General features: G+C 42.7%; 1 protein-coding gene across 7 annotated transcripts in view; it reads right to left on the reverse strand.

The window, feature by feature from the left end:
• Positions 1 to 18,595, reverse strand: part of rab3gap1 (RAB3 GTPase activating protein subunit 1) — a 70,853-nt gene that overhangs the window by 39,281 nt on the left and 12,977 nt on the right. For all 7 annotated transcript variants that reach the window (XR_005944590.1, XM_041201043.1, XM_041201041.1 and 4 more), the window contains 2 exons: positions 11,317 to 11,416; positions 1,860 to 1,941 (listed from right to left, as the gene is read on the reverse strand). Coding sequence is in view for 6 of the 7 variants with exons in the window: in XM_041201043.1 (XP_041056977.1) it covers positions 1,860 to 1,941; positions 11,317 to 11,416 (182 nt within the window). In the remaining variant the exon portion in view is untranslated. The remainder of the gene's footprint in view (positions 1 to 1,859; positions 1,942 to 11,316; positions 11,417 to 18,595) is intronic.

Here is an 18,595-nt window from a genome sequence, read left to right on the forward strand (position 1 = left end):
GACCACTTAGCCTTTTCGCCTGTCTGCCATCCGTAAGGTTGGACGGGCAGTGTTAATTTGATTTTAATTAGCTTGCTAATGGCCTTAATAGACCTTTCAATTATCGGCGGGCGTGCAGCTAACTCTGGCGCGCACCCGCCAAACGAAATATCGTGTGTCATATTATGCTTGGGCGTGTTGGGCATGCCAAACGTAAATTTCTGCCCAATGTTTCAGGTCAATGACTTTTCATCAGAACTGGGAAAAATTAGAGTGGTGATAGATTTTGAGCAAGGGAAAGGAGAAAAAGGAAGATCTGTGATAGGGTGGAAGACAGGAGAGATTGAATGACAGAAGAGTTGGTCGTACAAGGCCAAAGGGAATGGTTATGGAGCAAGAAAAGAAACTAAGAAACAAAATATATGCCTCAGGCAGGTGCACTATTGTCTGAAATTGAAAATAAGAGAAAAACCAAAAAATGCAAAGGAAACAAAATGGGGAGACAGAGTTTATGGCCTGAAATTGTTGAACTCAATGCTGAGTCCAGAAGGCTCTAAAAGTGTCTAATTGAAAGATGAGGTGCTGTTGATCAAGCTTACTTCGAGTTTCATTGGGAAAATGCAGCAGGTCAAGGACAGATATGTCAGCGTGAGAGCGAAAGAGAATTAAAGTGACAGGCGACTGGAAGTTCAAGGTCATGCCTGCAACTGAACGGCGGCGGTGTTCTGCAAAGCGGTCACTCAACAAGCGTTTGGTCTCTCTAGTGTAGAGGAGACAACATTGTAAGCAGCGAACACAGTAGACTAAATTGAAAGTATATGTAAATTGCTGCTTCACCAGGGAGGAGTGTTTGGGACCTTGGATAGCAAGGAGACAGGAGGTAAAAGTGCAGTTGTTATATCTCCTGCTCTTGAATGGAAAGGTGCTGTGGGAAGAGATGGGGTGTTGGAGGTGACTGAGGAGAAGACCATAGTATCACAGAGGGAACGATCCCTTTGGAATACTGAAACAAGAGGTCAAAGGAAGGTACATTTAATGGTGGCAGAAAAAGATCCACTGAATACAGAAGTTGGTGGGGTGGAACATGAGGACAGGGGGAACCCTATTGTAGCTCTGTTAGGGAGGGGAAGGGGTGAGACAGAAGTGCAGGAAATGTGGTGGACATGCTCGAGGACCCCTTCAACCATGGTGGGGAGGGGGAATCCTCAGTTGAGGAAAAAAGATGACATCTCAGAAACTTTGGTGCGGAGCGCTGCATCACTGGAATAGATGAAGCAAAAGATGGAAGAACTGGGAGACTGGAATGGAGTCCTTACAGGGTGTAGGGTGTGAAGAAGTGTAGTTGAGGTAGCTGTGGGGGTCAGTGGGCTTGTGATAATTATTAGTAGATAGCCTATTGCCAGAAATGGAGACAGAGAAATCAAGGAAGGAAAGGATGCTCCATTTGGTTGCAAGAGATGTGCATATTTGTGCAGGACCTATAGAAAAACTCAATAAAAGGAGGGCCAAGTTTAGGCAGAGCTCTCTTGCAGATTTATGATGCCAGTGCCATTCATAGGAGAAAGATTGATCCTGGGCACAGGCACTGTGTTTGTACTATTTATAGCGGAGTTATGATTTATGTTTCAGTGTATTGTTTGTAATTGGTAGTAAGATTTATATTTAAGTATATTTAAGTCTCTATGTGGTCCAGTGGTAGAACTCTTTATTCAGCTGGTAACAGATGAGCAAATAAGATTAACCATCCAATAACAGGTAACCTTATAACTGAAAAACATTTCTTCTACTTAGATGTATTTCAGGATCAGACAGATGAAAATAAGCACATGTATAGCCTTGTTTTCTGTTACTGCTGGCATTAAGAAATCTCACAGCCTCACCTAATAGGGTCTTCACATGCTCCAAATGGTAATTTTCCAAATTCTAGACCACCCACTTCTCCTCCAACCAATGCATCAAAATCTACATATGAAGGAAAATTCTGTGAGGCAATTTGCATCCATAAAATGTTAGAAACTTGTCATCAAAATCTTATATAGCTAACAAACATGTATAAATTAACTTTAAATTCTGGAACTATGCAGGCCATTAAATAAAATACAGTAGTACCATATACCACTGCTTTAGGGAGTGGAACACAAGACTTTTCCTGTTGCACCCAACAGTAATAAGATTTATCCCAGATACACCTATTTCTTGACTGTCTTCAGTTTTTATGACATATGTAGTACTCAACAAAGAGTAAAGCTTGCATCACAAAACATTGCATAGCATAAAAAACGTTATGTATGTCAATTATGATGTGAACTTGATAACATGAACATGCTTGTGAAACCTCCACACCAGCACTGAGATCCTGATAAAGTTGTTTGCAGACCATATGTTTTAATGTAATTTTTGTGACTTGCTGCAAAGTACTTTACAAAGTTATTTGACTAAGCACCTTTCTGGATGGCTACAATGAAGCTATAAAGGTGTGCAAGCCACTTTATGAAATTTTAAATCCTGTGTACAGTTGTTCTACTAAGTAGCTTCACCTTACAAGCGCCAGCTTCAGGCATTCAGGGATACATGACTTCACAAAACGTATAATATACTAAGCAATGCAAACTTCACAAAAATGGTAATAACCCCAAAACATTAAGATACTTAAAATTAACTCAATGTACCTAGACATATTATAAGTTGCCCACACACCAGGACTAGGTGATCTGTCAGTAACCCGAGGATATATTACTAAATAAGGCTTGTACCAACAATCATTTTGCTCCCCATAGTCCAGATTTCTGCTGCCCTCCCCCTGACTGGTATCCACAAACATCACCTTGTGACCTACTAATTGTAAAGAAAGAAAGACTTACATTTATAGAGAGCTTTTCACCCGATGTTTCAAATGCTTTAGAACCAATGAAGCATTTTTGAAATGTAGTCACCATTGTGATGTAGGAAATGTGGCAGCCAATTTGTACACAGCAAGCTCCCACAAACAGCAATGTCATAATGACCAGATAATCTGTTTTTGTGCTGTTGATTGAGGGATAAATATAGACCTGAATTTTATTGGGGGGGGGGGGGGTGTTAATCAGCATACTGCTCACTCTCGCTCTCCTTCTGGGTCGGTGCTGTGAAGGTGGGGAAAGGCAGTCCCGAATGGAACAACTTTTAAAATGCCTGTCTTGCAGAACAAGTTCAGGGGTGGACCTCCACCCCTCAGTGGACAGGAAAACACACCCTCAAGAGTTGCTGACAAGACTGACTGGCTGGCTGGCAGCTCTAGCAGTCCCAGCAGTACCAGAGCTCAGTAGTGGGTACTGTCAGGACTTCCAGATGGGGCACCTCCTACACCACTTCCTCAGTATTGCACTGAAGTGTGAGCCGTGACTTTTATGCTGAAGCCCTAGGGCTGGTTTTAATGCAGCCTGTCATAGCGGGAAACATAGCGGCCGGGCCCATTTAATCATGGGAGCCCCTGCTTCAGCTTCCAGGTGGCAGCAAAACCTCCGCAATTAAAGTCAGCAAGGCTGACGCAGGATTCCTCACCGTCAGTGGGATGTTAAGTAGGCTCATTAATGAGCCAAATGACACCCATTATCCCTGAATGGTGGTTCAATTCCTCCCCTACTGAACTCACCTTTGGTTTGGGGTCTCACAATGATCCTGGGCCTCTGGTGGGTGCACTGCAGTCAGCAGCCACTGCTCCCCTTAGCACTGGTGGCATGAGGAGACACCCATCGCTTATCGGTCAGCAGCTCTCAGTGTGCAGGTCTTCCGCAACTGGGGGCCTCAACTGCAGGGAAGACCTGATGGTGGCCCATTAAGTGCCTAAAGAGCACTTGATTCCATTGGGCCTTCCCCACAAACTGATGATATTTCACGATGGCTGTCCAACCAGTGGGCGAGACCCTGTTGGCCCAACAAAATCCCAGCCCTGGAGTGGACATGAACCCAGAACCTTCTGACTCAATGGCAAGAGTAATACCAACTTCACAATGGCTGAAACATAAAATTGTCATAAAAGTTTGCCAATAATCAGTATTTAATTTTAATTAGCCTTTATTTTAAGTTCCGAGCTACTAGGTTTAAGCATATTGTTTTAAGAAGCAATTAAGCTTTACCATCATGCATGTTGCTAAAGTACAAGAACAGCCAATTCAGCCCATCAAGTCGCCTCAATATTTTATCCATCACCACCCAGTCTAATCCTTGCTTGCATTGCATTCCCTTTAATATTCCTCTTTTTCAGGCAATTAAATCTCTTGTAAAATAATTTATGGATTGTTTCAACAGCTTGTGGCGGAGAATTCCAAATTCTAACCACGTTCTATATAAACCAAATTAAAAGCCATTAGCAAATATTATTTTCAGCCTTGGCTTTTCTTAATGCTTGCCTTAAGATCAGAAAATATAACATCTATCCATAACTTTAAAGGCATTTAAAAAAAAGCCAAACTTTTAAGGAGAAGGATCTTTCGTTATTGATGCAATAAATTGCAACACTGTGCAAGCGGTCTAGCAGCACATTTCTAATCCAGTAAATCCAACATTGAGGAGTTAAAGAGGGATAGCAGCCATTTGTGATGCAGCTATTACTGATGCAATTAAATTCTAACACTGTTTAATTGTGAGGGCAAACAGCTGTTACTAAGGCAACAATTTTAAATTGTGCATTAGGAAGAGATGAAAGGCAGCAACACAAGGCAGACATTCAAATCTATTACTAACTATTTCTATGATCTATCATAACATATTTTATGCACTCAAATTTAAACATGGGGCCTGATCCGTTATGCCTATATATGAATGAACATAGTGCTGTAAAGACCATTGCTGCAATATACCATTCGCTGAACAACATAGCTATGTGGTAAAATTAAACGTACTAACTCAAGACTAATTATCTAAATTAGAATGTTTCATGTTCATTTAAAGCTTGAACTCAATCAATTGAAATTTTAAAAATCCAATCGAAATCCATCAAATTTTCATAAAGCTATTGGGTTAAAAGCATTTTTGAATCCAAGCCAATGACAGTTCCTCCACAGTTACAGGCCATCCAAAAAAAAAAGTTTCATGCAAATACTCTCAAAATCTATTGAAATGGAAGCCTTCAACTAATATTTCAGTGTGCTTAAAATGCAACTGCTCATAGGCCTACCATTAAGATTAATTCTGCTCCCTCATATTTGCATAAGTTGCAAGCACAGCTTGTAATTCATTTTTACTTTGTAATAAAAAGCTATTTTCTACCTTTTGTCTTTCTGCTTCATATATCATAACTCAACAGAAGGGCTAATCAAGTAGCATGTTCGTTGGCATTTGCTTGGTTTACTTAAGTAAACCAGTTAATCATAAAATAAAATTCAGCACTGTGAGCTATTGTAGTACTCACTGGGTAAAAAGCGAAAATTCAATGGTTTGGCACTGCACAGCTGGTATAAGTCTCAGCACCTACAGGTTAATATATGCTGTCAGGTGCTTGAACGGTATGGTACACCCATTACGTGGAGGGCAAGAAAAGCTCTGATTAGACAAGTTGATAGGAAACTGGTATTATGAGCAGAAATTTTAAAAAATATAAGCACATAAATGGAGATTAATGAAGATTTTCCAAACTTGACTAGATACAGGGGAGGTACCGGAGGATTGGAGAAATGCAAACGTAGTTTCATTGTTTAAAAAGGGATCAAAGGAAATACCAAACAATTATAGGCCAGTTAGTCTTACACCGGTGGTGAGCAAATTAGTAGAATCAATCCTGAGAGATAGGATTAACTGTCATGTGGAAAGGCATGGACTAGTCAGGGATGGTCAGCACGCATTTGTTAAAGGAAGATCTTGCCTCACAAATTTGATTTAATTCTTTGAGGAAGTGACAAGAAGGGTTGATGAAGGTAGTGCAGTGGATGTTGTGTACATAGATTTTAGCAAGGCATTTGACAAGGTCCCACATGGAAGATTGGTCAGGAAAGTAAAAGCCCATGGGATTCAGGGTAATGTGGCAAACTGAATAAAAGGTTGGCTTTGTAAAAGGAAACAAATGGTCGAAGGATGCCCTTGAGAATGGAAAGTTGTCTCAAGTGGTGTTCCATAGGGCTCGGTGTTGGGACCCTTGATGTTTGTGTTATATATTAATGATTTGGATGTGAACACGGGGGGCACGATTGGGAAATTTGCAGATGACACAAAGATTGGCCGAGTAGTGGATAGTGTAGAGGATAGCCATAATCTCCAAAACGATATAGATGGGTTGGTGGAGTGGGCGGTAAAGTGGCAGATGGATTTTAACATAGAGAAGTGTAAGGTCATACATTTAGGGAGGTCAAACAGTTACAGGGATTACAAAATATATGGGAATGTACTAAGAGCGGTAGATGAAGTGAGAGATCTTGGCATACAAGTACACAGGTCAATGAAGGCAGCAGTTCAAGTAGACAAGGTTGTGAAGAAGGCATATGGAATGCTCTCCTTCATTGGCAGAGGTATAGAATATAAAAGTAAGGATACAATGTTGGAATTGTATAAAACACTGGTGAGGTCACAACTGGAGTATTGTGTGCAGTTCTGGTCACCACATTATAGGAAGGACGTAATAGCTCTGGAGGGAGTGCAGAGGAGGTTTACAAGAATGTTGCCAGGGTTAGAAAAGAGTAGCTATGAGGAGAGATTGGACAGGTTGGGGTTATTTTCCTTAGAACAAAGAAGGCTGAGAGGTGACTTGATTGAGGTATACAAAATTATGAGGGGAATAGATAGAGTGGACAGGATAAAACTGTTTCCCTTGATGGAGAATTCTAGAACCAGGGGACATAGATTCAAGATAAGTGGCAGAAGGTGTATGGGGGACATGAGTAAGAACTTTTTTATACAGAGGGTAGTGGGTGTCTGGAATTCGCTGCCCAAGTTAGTGGTAGAGGCAGAAACTTTAAACTCTTTTAAAAAGTACCTGGATCTGCACCTAAAGTGCTGTAAGCTGCAGGGCTAATCCCACAGGAAGGTGGGATTAGAAAGGGCGCCTGGGTGTCCTCAGGCTGGCATGGACGAGATGGGCCAAATGGTCTCCTTCTGTGCTGTAACTTTTCTATGGTTCTATGGGGGGCCAACATAAAGATCAATACAAGAATCTCAGCAAATAGCAAAGCTGCTCAGCATACAATGGTAACTCCATCCTTTCCTCCTCCCTCATCTCAGAAGTTATCAACAAATGGAGAGCAACAAAGTCAAGGAAGGAGGCAAAATGCAAACAGATTTAAAGGGGAGATAGTGGCATTGTGGTCATGTTACTGGATGAGTAATCTACAGGTCCAAGGTAATGGCCTGGGGACACAGGTTCAAATCCTACCACAGCAGCTGGTGGAATTTATATTTAATTAATAAATCTGGAATTGATAGTTAATCTCAGTAGGTGACCATGAAATTACCATTTGTCGTAAAAACTGTTGTCGGAGGTTCACCGGTAACGGTTATTTGCTTAGTACAAAGAGAAGAGTCAATTCTCTCTTAACTCTAAATTTGCTTTATTCACTTTGTTAGATCATCTACATATAGCTACATCTGGTTAAATATAGACATGCAGTTTACAGCAGGTTATACAGTTTTATACCCAAAACCAGGATCTAAACGCACACCCATTAGGTTTTTCTGACACTCCGAGTGGTCACAGAATATAAAAGCTAATACCCGAAAAGGAGAGCTGACGCTGACCAGGCGTTCTGTTCTCTCTCGCTCTTGCGTCTCTACGTTGCTGACGTAGGTTCTTCTGCTTCTGCGATGATTGGTCTCCAGAGTCTCTCTGCTTCACGCCTGAAATCCTTCAAGTATTATACTGAATCTTGTCTCTTCGAGCTGTGCTGTCTCTCTCCCGTTGGTTTAGGCCTGCTTGCCTGATCTGTGGCATATTCTCATTGGCTCTGTTCAAAGACTTGCAGTATCACCTCATTCCTCCTTTCTAAATAAGGACTCATCACATTTCTTTTGTCTTCAAGACACTCAGCTATTTCAAAACCGGTTCTAGCCAGTTCAGCCCAGTGACTGGAGCTCAGATTTCAAAAGTGGCTCAGGCCAGTGACTGGACTCAGGTTACTTCAGATCAAAAGTTGCTTTTGCCTGTGTCAGCAGTTCAGCTGCAGCCCCTGGCCAACAAAACCCATCTGGTTCACTAATTTCCTTTAGGGAAGGAAATCTGTCATCCTTATCTGGTCTGGCCTTCATGTGGCCCCAGACACTTAGCAACATGGCTGATGCTTAACTGCCCTTTGAAATAGCCTAGCAAGCCATTCAGCTGTACCGAACCGCTACTGAAAAGCTGAAAAGAAATAAAGCGACTGAGGCACATTACTAACATATGGGCACTTGAGCCAAAGTTGGGAGAGCTGACCCATAGACTAGTCAAGCAACAGCCTGACATAGACATACTCATTGGATCTTATCTGACAATGTCCCAGATACCACCATCAAAATCCTGGGCCAACCAAACCACCAGAGATTGTGACACTGTGGTATACTGTTGGGAGGGAGTTGCCTTGGGAGTCCTCAACATTGACTCTGGATCCCATAAAGTCTCATGGCATCATGGGCAAGGAAACCTCCTTCTAATTACTACCTATTGCCCTCCCTCAGCTGATGATTCAGTACTCCTCCACGTTGAACACTACTTGGAAGAAGCTATGAAGGTGGCAAGAGCACAGAATGTCCATCACCAAAAGTGACTTGGTAGCACCACTGCTGACCGAGCTGGCCAAGTCCTGTAGGGCAGGGCTTCTGGCAGGTGGTAAGGGAACCAACAAGAGGGAAAAATCTAGTAGACCTCAAGTGCATGTGTCCATCACAATGGTTAGAGTGACCACTGCACAGTCCTTGTAGAGACAAAGTCCTGTCTTCACATTGAGGATACCATCCACTGTGTTGTGTGGCACTACTAATATCGTGCTAAATAGGATAGATTCCGAACAGATCTAGCAGCTCAAAACTTGGAACCCATAAGGTGCCGTGGGCCAACAGCAGCAGCAGCATTGTATTCAACCACAATCTGTAACCTTATGGTCTAGCATTTCCCTCACTCTAACCTTACCATCAACCCTGGTTCAATGAAGAGTGCAAGAGAGCATGCCAGGAGCAGCACCAGGTATACATGAAAATGAAGTGTTAACTTGGTCAGATTATAACACTGGACTACTTGCCAAACAAGCAGCAGCATATAATAGACAGAGCTAAGTGATCCCACAACCAATGGATCAGATGAAAGCTCTGCAGTCCTGCCAAATCCAGTTGTGAATGGTGGTCGACAATTCACCAACTAACCAGAGGATACAGCAAAGATTATAAGCACTGACAATATCTCAACAGTCGCACTGAAGACTTGTGCTCCAGAGATAGCCTCACCCCTAGTCAAGCTGTTCCAGTAGCTATAGCTATAACATTGGCATCTACCCAACAATGTGAAAAATTGTCCCAGTATGTCCAAAAATATCCCCATCAGTGACTGCAAAAGTCAAGGCTGAAGCATTTGCAATTATCTGCAGCCAGAAGTGTTGAGTGGACAATCCATCTCAGTCTCCTGAGGTCCACAGCATCACAGATCCAGTCTTCAGCCAATTCGATTCCACATGACATCAAGAAACAGTTGAAGGCACTGGATACTGCAAAGACTGAACCCTGACAACATCCCGACAGTAGTACTGAACACTTGCGCTCCAGAACTAGCTGCGCTCCTAGCCAAGCTGTTCCAGGACAGCTACAACATTGACATCTATCCGACAACGTGGAAAATTGCCCAGGTCTTTCCTATCCACAAAAAACAGGAAAAGCCAGTCTGGCCAATGATTGCCCTATTATTGTACTTTGATTATCAGCAAAGTGCTGGAAGGTGTTGTTGACCGTGCTATCACGCAGCACTTATGGTAATAACCTGCTCACTGATGCTCAGTTTGGGTTCCACTAGGGCCATTCTGCTCCTGATCTCATTCTAGCCATGATCTAAACAGGGACAAAAGAGCTGAACTCAAGAGGTGAGGTGAGTGACTAAGTGACTGCCCTTGACATCAAAGGAGCATTTGACCAAGTGTGACATTGAGGTGCCCTGACAAAATTGAAGTTAATTGGTATCAGGGTGAACCTGCCAGTGGTTGGACTCATACCTAACAAGGAAGACTGTTGTGATTGTTGAAGGCCAATCACCTCAGTCCCAGAACATCGCTGCAGGGGTTCCTCAGGGTAGTGTCCTAGACCCAACCACCTTCAGCTCCTTGATAAATGACCCTCCCTCCATCATATGCCAGAAGTGGAAATGTTTGCACAATATTCAGTACCATTCACAACTTCTCAGATACTGAAGCAGTACATGACCAAATACAGCAAGAACGTTAACAACACTTAGGGCTTGGGCTGATAAGTGGCAAGTAATATTCGTGCCACAAAAGTGCAAAGCAATGCTCACTCTAACAAAAGAGAATCTCACCACTTCCCCTTGACATTCAATGACATTACTATCAGTGAATCCCACACTATCACCATCCTGGGGATTACCATTGACCAGAAACTGAACTGGACCAGTCATATACATACTGTGGCGACAGGAGCAGTCAGAGGCTGAGAATTCTGCAGCGAGTAACTCTTCTCCCGACTCCCTAAAGCCTGTCCACCATCTACAAGGCACAAGTCAGGAATTTGATGGAATCCTCGCCACTTGCCTGGGTGAATGGAGCTCCCAAGACACTCAAGAAGCACATCATCATCCTGGAAAAAGCAGCCCGCTTGATTGGCACCCCATCCCCCACCCTAAACATTTAGTCTCTCCACCACTGTAGCACAGTGACAGTGTGTACCATATACAAAATGGACTGCAGCAATGTGGCAACATCCAAGCCTCCTTGAGCAGCACTATCTAAAGCCACAACCTCTACCATCTAGAAGGACAAAGATAGCTGGCACATGGGAACACCATCACCTGCAAGTTCCCCATCAAGCAACACACCATCCCGACTTGGAACTATATTGCTGTTCCTTCACTGTTGTTGGATCAAAATCCTGGAACTCCCTTCCTGAAAGCACAGTGAGTGTAGCTGCACCAGATGGACTGCAGCAGTTTAAGAAGATGGCTCACCACCTTCTCAAGGGCAATGAGGGATGGGCAACAAATGCTGGTCTTACCAACACCCTCATCCCATGAAATAATTAAAAAAAAATAAGTTTAGAAAAAGCAAAGTATGAGCAGGGACAAATTAACTAAACTCAGAACTATGGCCTGCTGTTTGAATTTTTATGGTGCTCAGTGACAACCTTTAAATTGCACAAGTAGAAGATGCAGTCTTATAACATTAAATACAACCTAGCATGTCCTACCTGGAGGTTGCTGGGGCCAGGAGTACTGTTGCCAGTCTTGAAGGACGTATGTAAACCGAATAGCTACATTTATTGGGGGCAAAGGTGTCAAAGGGCACCCCTGGAAAAGAAAAAGATACAGGCAGCTTTAACTCCAATAGGGCTAAGTAAACATAAAAGACCAGGCTTAAATTTCTTACAATTCAGAAGTCAATTCATTCTTTGAGCTTTAAAAACATTAGCAATTTTATTTGACAAATAAATCACTGATTAAAAAAGAAATTAAACAGATGCAAAACTAATGAAGTGCAAATAATATGTTAATTACATAAGACAGGGGTTGTCAACCTCTGCTTCTCAAACTCCTTCCCGTGTTATAAAAATTCCACAGATCTCCTTTAACACAAGCATTTTTCTGCATAAAAACTCAATTGAATACATTTATTTTAAGCTTTTTGTTCAAACTTAATGTGAAACTTTGTTGCTGGTGCTAGGCACCAAACTGATGCTTTGGTGAGGGGCATGAGCATCAGACTGAGGCTTGGGTGAGGGGTATGGACACCAGATCAAGGTTTTGGTGACAGGTACAGCACTGTGTTGCAGATGTGCACTTTCTTGCACCTGCGTAAGCAATAAAGTTGTTACTGGCAGTTGGTTGAATCGAATGGTCAAGTGCAGATTTAAAAGAGTGCTGGGAGTTGGGTGAGTGAGGGAGTTAAGTGAAGAGGGGAAGGAGGTGCCCATTTGATTTTTTAACCTTTTCACCCTGTAGGAATTAGTTCTTACTCTACTACAGGGGAAGAAGCTAGCTGTTTGGTGAGCATCTGGTAAGTGGTTAAGGTCTGTTCTATTCCTAAGGTTTAAAATTGTATACGAACTGGTGTTAAGGTTAATAAAATAGACAAAAGAAAAGGGAAATAATTAATTGCATAAAATAATTAAGTAGTTAATTAAAACACATTAAGGATGGCAAGACAGGTGATGTGTAATGACTGTAGCATGTAGGAGCTTCTGGATGCGCTTTAATCCAGGACAAACACATCTGCAATGAGTGTTTGCGGCTTGAGGAGCTTCAGCTCAGAGTCACTGAACTGAAGGCCAAGCTGCAGACACTGCAATGCATCAGGGAGGGGTCAAGATACCTGGACATTGTACCAGGAGACGGTCACACCCCTTAGGATAGGGTCTTCTGATTTGATTAGTGACCTGGGACAGGAGGGTGTGACTGCGAGTGAGGCAGGTAAGAGGACCCAGAGGGGAGGAGTGCAGCAGCCTCAGCCTTTGCAATTGTCCAACAGGTCTGTTTGGATGAGAGTAGAGCTGCAGGGTGGATGAGCTGACTGGCTATGGCACCGTGGTACAGGAAGCCATTTAAGTGGGGCAAGGGGGAGCAAAAAGGAATGTAGTGGTAGTATGGGATAACATAGTGATGGTCAATGACATTGTTCTCTGCAGCAAAGCACAAGAGTCCAGCAGGCTGTACTGCCTGCCCGATGCCAGAGTTCAGAGTATCTGCTCAGGGCAGGATAGGAACTTGCAGTGGGAAGGGACGATCCAATTGTCATGTCCATGTAGGTACCAACAACGTAGGCAGGACAAGGAAAGAGGTTCTGTTCAGTCAGTATGAGGAGCTAGGCACCAAATTGGCATAGGACAAATACAATTAAAGAAATGAACGCATGGCTCAAAAACTGGTGTAGTAGAAGTGGGTTCCAGTTCATGGGACACTGGCACCACTGTTGGGGAAAGGGAGGGCTGTCCCATTGGGACACAGTCTGCATCTGAACTGTGCTGGAACCAGTGTTCTAGCAAGCTGCATAACTAGGGAAGTAGGGAGGATTTTAAATTAAATAGTGGGGGTAAGGGATCAAATTTGGAAAGATGCGATAAATCAAAGAGCAGAGACAAGGCAAGAGAGAAAGATACAAATATAGGAAAGGATAAACAGACAATTACATGAAGAGACAGAGAGTACAAATCTAAGGGCAGATAAGGCTAGAAGTTAAAAAATAAGGTCAAAACTCAAGGGTGTAATTGTGCAGTAGTGGGCAGGCAAAACAACATCTCATCTGCCGGCCACCATGGCAGGTTATCACGCTGTACCTCCCAAAACCGCCGCATTACTTTATGCATCCCCAGGAAACACACCGTTTCCATGGTTGGGGGGGGCTCTCATTCGCCCGCCACACCATCACCTCGCTGCTTCATCATGCTGCGCGCCATATTTAAAGTCTAACCATATGCACACATCTCAGTGCTTCCAGCCCATGACTACTGCAGGGAAGATGTCCACAGAAGGCAAAAAGACTGCAGCCCCCAGGTTTAATGATGCGTCGCTGAAGTGCCATTTGGACGCTGTGGAGTCCTGCCGCGATGTCCTCTACCCTCACTCTAGCCAAAGGACAGGCAGCGGCATTACCAATCCAGCATGGCAGGCAACAGCTGTGGTGATCAGTGCCAATGCTGCACAAAGAGGCTGACCGTTCAATGTAGCTAGAGGATGAAATGATCTCATCCGTGCAGCCAGGGTATGACAACCATCTCATCACTCTAAACTCACATACTCAAGCCCATCACACATTCACTGGCACATCACTCACTGTCAGCTCAAGGGACAACACCACCCATTCTGACACACATACCCTCATGTCCATCTGGCCTCATCTCCTCTGGAGACTGCCTCCTCAGTCCTCACCATCATGAGGCCACTTGCACAGATCAACATGTGCCCCCCCCACACACCCTGGGATATCTTCCTTCCCCAGTACAGCTCTCATTCTGCAGTCTCTTCCCTTGCCCAAGGCCACTCCTCCTTCTTCCCCAAGCAAGACCTTGCCCTGCAGCCCTTGAAAAGCCACCCACATATGGCTGATCTTGTAGGTGGAGACCTACCCGTGAGCCCCCAAAAGCGATGTGGTGCTGTCTGTGAAGCTCAGTGCTGATGACTGAGAATGCTGAGCGAAGCAAGGTAAACAAACCTTGAAGTCCCGAGTGAAGTGCAGCCCCCTCAGGTGCACATCACTTGTGTGCTGCTGTGAAACACGTTGGTATGCTTTCCTGCCAACATTGGCAGGCAATCCAGCTGGGTGGGACCGGGGGCAGATGGCAGATGAGTCCAGAGGGTTCGCCTTATAATGATCTGATGTCCTACAACAAAGGTTCTCGACGTCCGATGGCAGGAAACGCAGCCCACCATCAACAGGCTGAGCAGACGAGGGCAAACTGGTTTCACGCTGTCATGAAACTGATCGCACCATATTGTCCATTCAGGCCATTTGAACACACCCGATGCCAGCGGATACACAAAATCCCAGCCCAAGGTTCTGTATCTGAATGCACATAGCATTCGAAACAAAACAGATGAACTGACAGCTCGAATAGAAATAAATAAGTACAATCTGATAGCTATTAAAGACATGGCTGCAGGATGACATTGATTGGGACCTGAATATTGAAGGATACATGACATTTAGGAAGGGAGGGAAACTAGGAAAAGGTGGAAGGGTGGCTCTGTTAATCAATGATGTTATTAGCACAATAGAGAGGGATGACCTAAGTTTAGGTAACCAAGAATTGGAAGCGGTTTGGGTAGAGATGAGAAATGATAAAGACAAGAAATCACTTGTGGGAATAGTGTACAGGCCCTCAAACAGTAGCCACATCATAGGACTAAGTAAAAAGGAAGAAATAATAGGAGCTTGTCAGAAAGGTACGGCAATAATCACGGGGGATTTTAACCTAGATATGGTCAGGAAAAATCAGATGGGCAAAGATAGCCTAGATGAGGAGGTCACAGAATGTTTTCAGGATGGTTTCTTAGAACAGCACGTTGTGGAGCCAACCAGGGAGCAGGCCACACTAGATCTAGTATTGTGCAACAAGATAGGATTAATTAATGACTTCAAAATGAAGGGGACCCTAGGTAGCAGTGATCATAATATGATTGTAAAATTCAATCAGTTTGAGGGAGAGAAGGGCAGATCCAAGGCTAATATTTTAAGCTTAAATAAGGGCAATTATGAGGGCATGAAAGCAGAGCTCGCTAAACTGAACTGGCAAATTCAGTTAAGGGATAGATCAACAGAGATGCAGTAGCAGACATTTAAAGGGATATTTTAGAATACACAGAATAGATACATTCCAGTGAAAAAGAAAAATTCCAAGGGGAGGATCCACTATCCATGTAAACTTAAAAAGTTAAAGATAGTATCAAACTTAAAGAAAAAAAACATATAATTGCGTAAGGATAGATGGTATGTCAGAAGATTGGACAGGATATAAAAACAGCAAAAAACGAGAAGATTAATAAGGAGGGAAAAATTGGAGTACAAGAGAAAGCTAGCTAGAAATATAAAAATCAGAGAGTAAGAGTTTATGTAGATACTTAAAAAGAGAAGTTAACAGAGTGAGCACTAGTGAGTCTGGGGAATTAATAGTGGAAAATATGGAGTTGGCAGATGAATTGAACAGGTATTTTGCATCGGTCTTCACTATAGAGGATACAAGTAACATTCCAGAAATAGCTGTAAATCAGGAAATGGAAGGGAGAGAGGAACTCAAGAAAATTACAATCACCAGGAAAGTGGCACTGAGCAAATTGTTGGAGCCATGGGCTGACAGGTCCCCAGGTCCCAATGGACTTCATCCTAGGGTTTTAAAAGAAGTAGCTAGTGAGATAGTTGATGCATTGGTTTTAATTTTCCAAAATTCCCTAGATTCGGAGATTGGAAATAACAAATGTAACTCCTTTGTTTAAAAAGAGAGGGAGACAGAAAGCTGGAATCTACAGGCCAGTTAGCTTAAAATCTGTCATAGGAAAAACGTTAGAAGCTATTATTAAAGACATTAGAGCAGGGCACTTAGATAAATTCAAGGTAATCAGGCAGAGTCAACATGGTTTTGAGAGCAGAAAATCATGTTTAACCAATTTATTGGAGTTCTATGGAGAAGTAACATGTGCTGTGGATGAAGGGGAACCATGGATGTGCTGTACTTAAGATTTCCAGAAGACAAATGTTTCTGCAGAATATAAAAGCTCGTGGTGTAGAGGGTAACATACTGGCATGGATAGAAGATTGGCTAGCTAAAAGGAAACAGCAGGCATAAATGGGTCATTTTCTGGTTGGCAAGATGTAACAAGTGGTGTGCCACAGGGATCAGTGCTGGGGCCTCAACTTTTTACAATTTATATAAATGACTTGGATGAAGGGTCTGAAGGTATTGTGGCTAAATTTGCTGATTACACAAAGACAGGTAGGATAATAAGATGTGAAGAGGATGTAAGGAGGATACAAAGGGATATAGGTGGGTTAAGTAAGTAGGCAAAGACTTGGCAAATGGAGTATAAATGTGGGAAAGTGTGAAATTATCCAGTTTAACAGGAAAAATTAAAAAACATTATCTAAATGGTGAGAGATTGCAGAGCTGAGATGCTGAGGGATCTAGGTATCTTATCGCATGAATCGCAAAAGGTTAGTATGCAGATATAGCAAGCAATTAGAAAACTAATAAAATGTTATTGTTTATTGCGAGGGGAATTGAATATAAAAGTAGGTGGGGGGGCGGGGGCGCGAAATTATGCTTCAGTTATACAGGGTGAGACCACATCTGGGGTACTGGGTACAATATTGGTCTCCTTATTTAAACAGGATGTAAATGCATTGGAAGCAGTTCAGAGAAGGTTTACAGTCTAATAGCTGGAATGGGACGGTTGTCTTATGATGGAAGTTGGACAGGCTAGCCTTGTATCTGCTGGAGTTTAGAAGGGTAAAAGGTGACTTGATTGAAACATATAAGATCCTGAGGGGTCTTGACAAGGTGGATATGGAAAGGATGTTTCCTTTTCTGGGAGAATCTAGAACATTGTTTAAAAATAAGGGGTTGCCCATTTAAGACAGAGAGGAGGAGAATTTTTTCTTTGTGTCTTTGGAACACTCTTCCTCAAAAGATGGTGGAAGCAGAATCTTTGAATATTGTTAAGGCAGAGCTAGACAGACTCTTGATAAACTAGGGGCTGAAAAGCTATCTGAGGTAGGTGGGAATGTGGAATTGAGGTTACAATCAGATCAGCCAAGATCTTATTGAATGCTGAAGCAGGCTCAAGGAGCTAAGTGGCCTACTCCTGCTCGTTGTTAGTCTGTAAAAATTCATTTGAGAGGGGCACAGGCAAATTAAGCAAAGCTTGCAATCCACTCATTCTCTGGTTATTGTGGGCTGATCCTTTGAAACTACTTGTAGATCCCCAGTTGAGAACTCCCGTCCTATCCCACATCATATCTTCCTCACTCATCACCATGATCTACATTGGCTAAGTTTTCTAACAACTCAAATTTAGCATTTTCATCTTTGTAAAACCTTTGATAGCCTCAGCCCTCCCCATCTCTGTAACATGCTCTAGCTTTACAATCCACTACATTGCATTTCTCCAACTCTGGCCTCTGCACAACCCTGCTCCCTTTGCCTCACCATTCGTACAGATGGGGAAAGAAATAGATAGGCAGGTGGGGCAGTTGTTAGGCCATAAAGTGATTTATAAATGAGGATGAGGCTTTTAAATAAAGTGTTGAGGACCAGGTGCCAATACATATCAGCAAAGACAGGAATGAAAAAGGGGCTAAGATACAAGCAGTAGCATTTTGGATGAACTCCAGTCTGTATTTGCTTGAACAAAGGTAATACTGGGTCTCTATAATAGTGCAAAGTTCCTCTCCCCAACAGTATGTTATGAGGAAGCCGTAAAGTTGCCTGTAGGGCAGTGGATCAAACAAACAACTGGCTCCCAATTAAACAACAACCTCCAACTTTAACCATTATTTTGTTTCGGGCAAAACTAAAGGGTCCTTTCTACTTACATTAGAGTGAATGAGACAAAAGAAAAAAAAAACTATCATAACAAGGGATGACGAGGAGACCTTCAGAGACAAGGTGAAACAATCAACAGTCAGATAGGAAGGTGAAAAATAATGCAGCAAAAACATAAACAAAAGGTGAGAAGAACTTGGGAGCCCAGAGTTCTGTAACTAAAACCAACGGCTGAGAGGTAGTGAGAGGGCCCCAGCTTGAGAAATCCCAAGATACAATATTAAACTAAAATACACAAATGCAGTTTCTCTTCTAAATCTTCCTTCCCTACCACTACCAAGAACAGATATGTATAATAGTAAAACCTCCATATTACAATGTCTCCTCATCTGCATGAAGTACTTCAGAAATGTAACTTCTCAATATCTAATAATCTTCATCTTTTGTTTTATTTCTTACTTGAAAGCAACCAACATTGGAAGGCACTGCTCACCAATGG

Source organism: Carcharodon carcharias, chromosome 12 (genome assembly GCF_017639515.1).
Source record: "Carcharodon carcharias isolate sCarCar2 chromosome 12, sCarCar2.pri, whole genome shotgun sequence".
Lineage (NCBI taxonomy): Eukaryota > Metazoa > Chordata > Chondrichthyes > Lamniformes > Lamnidae > Carcharodon > Carcharodon carcharias.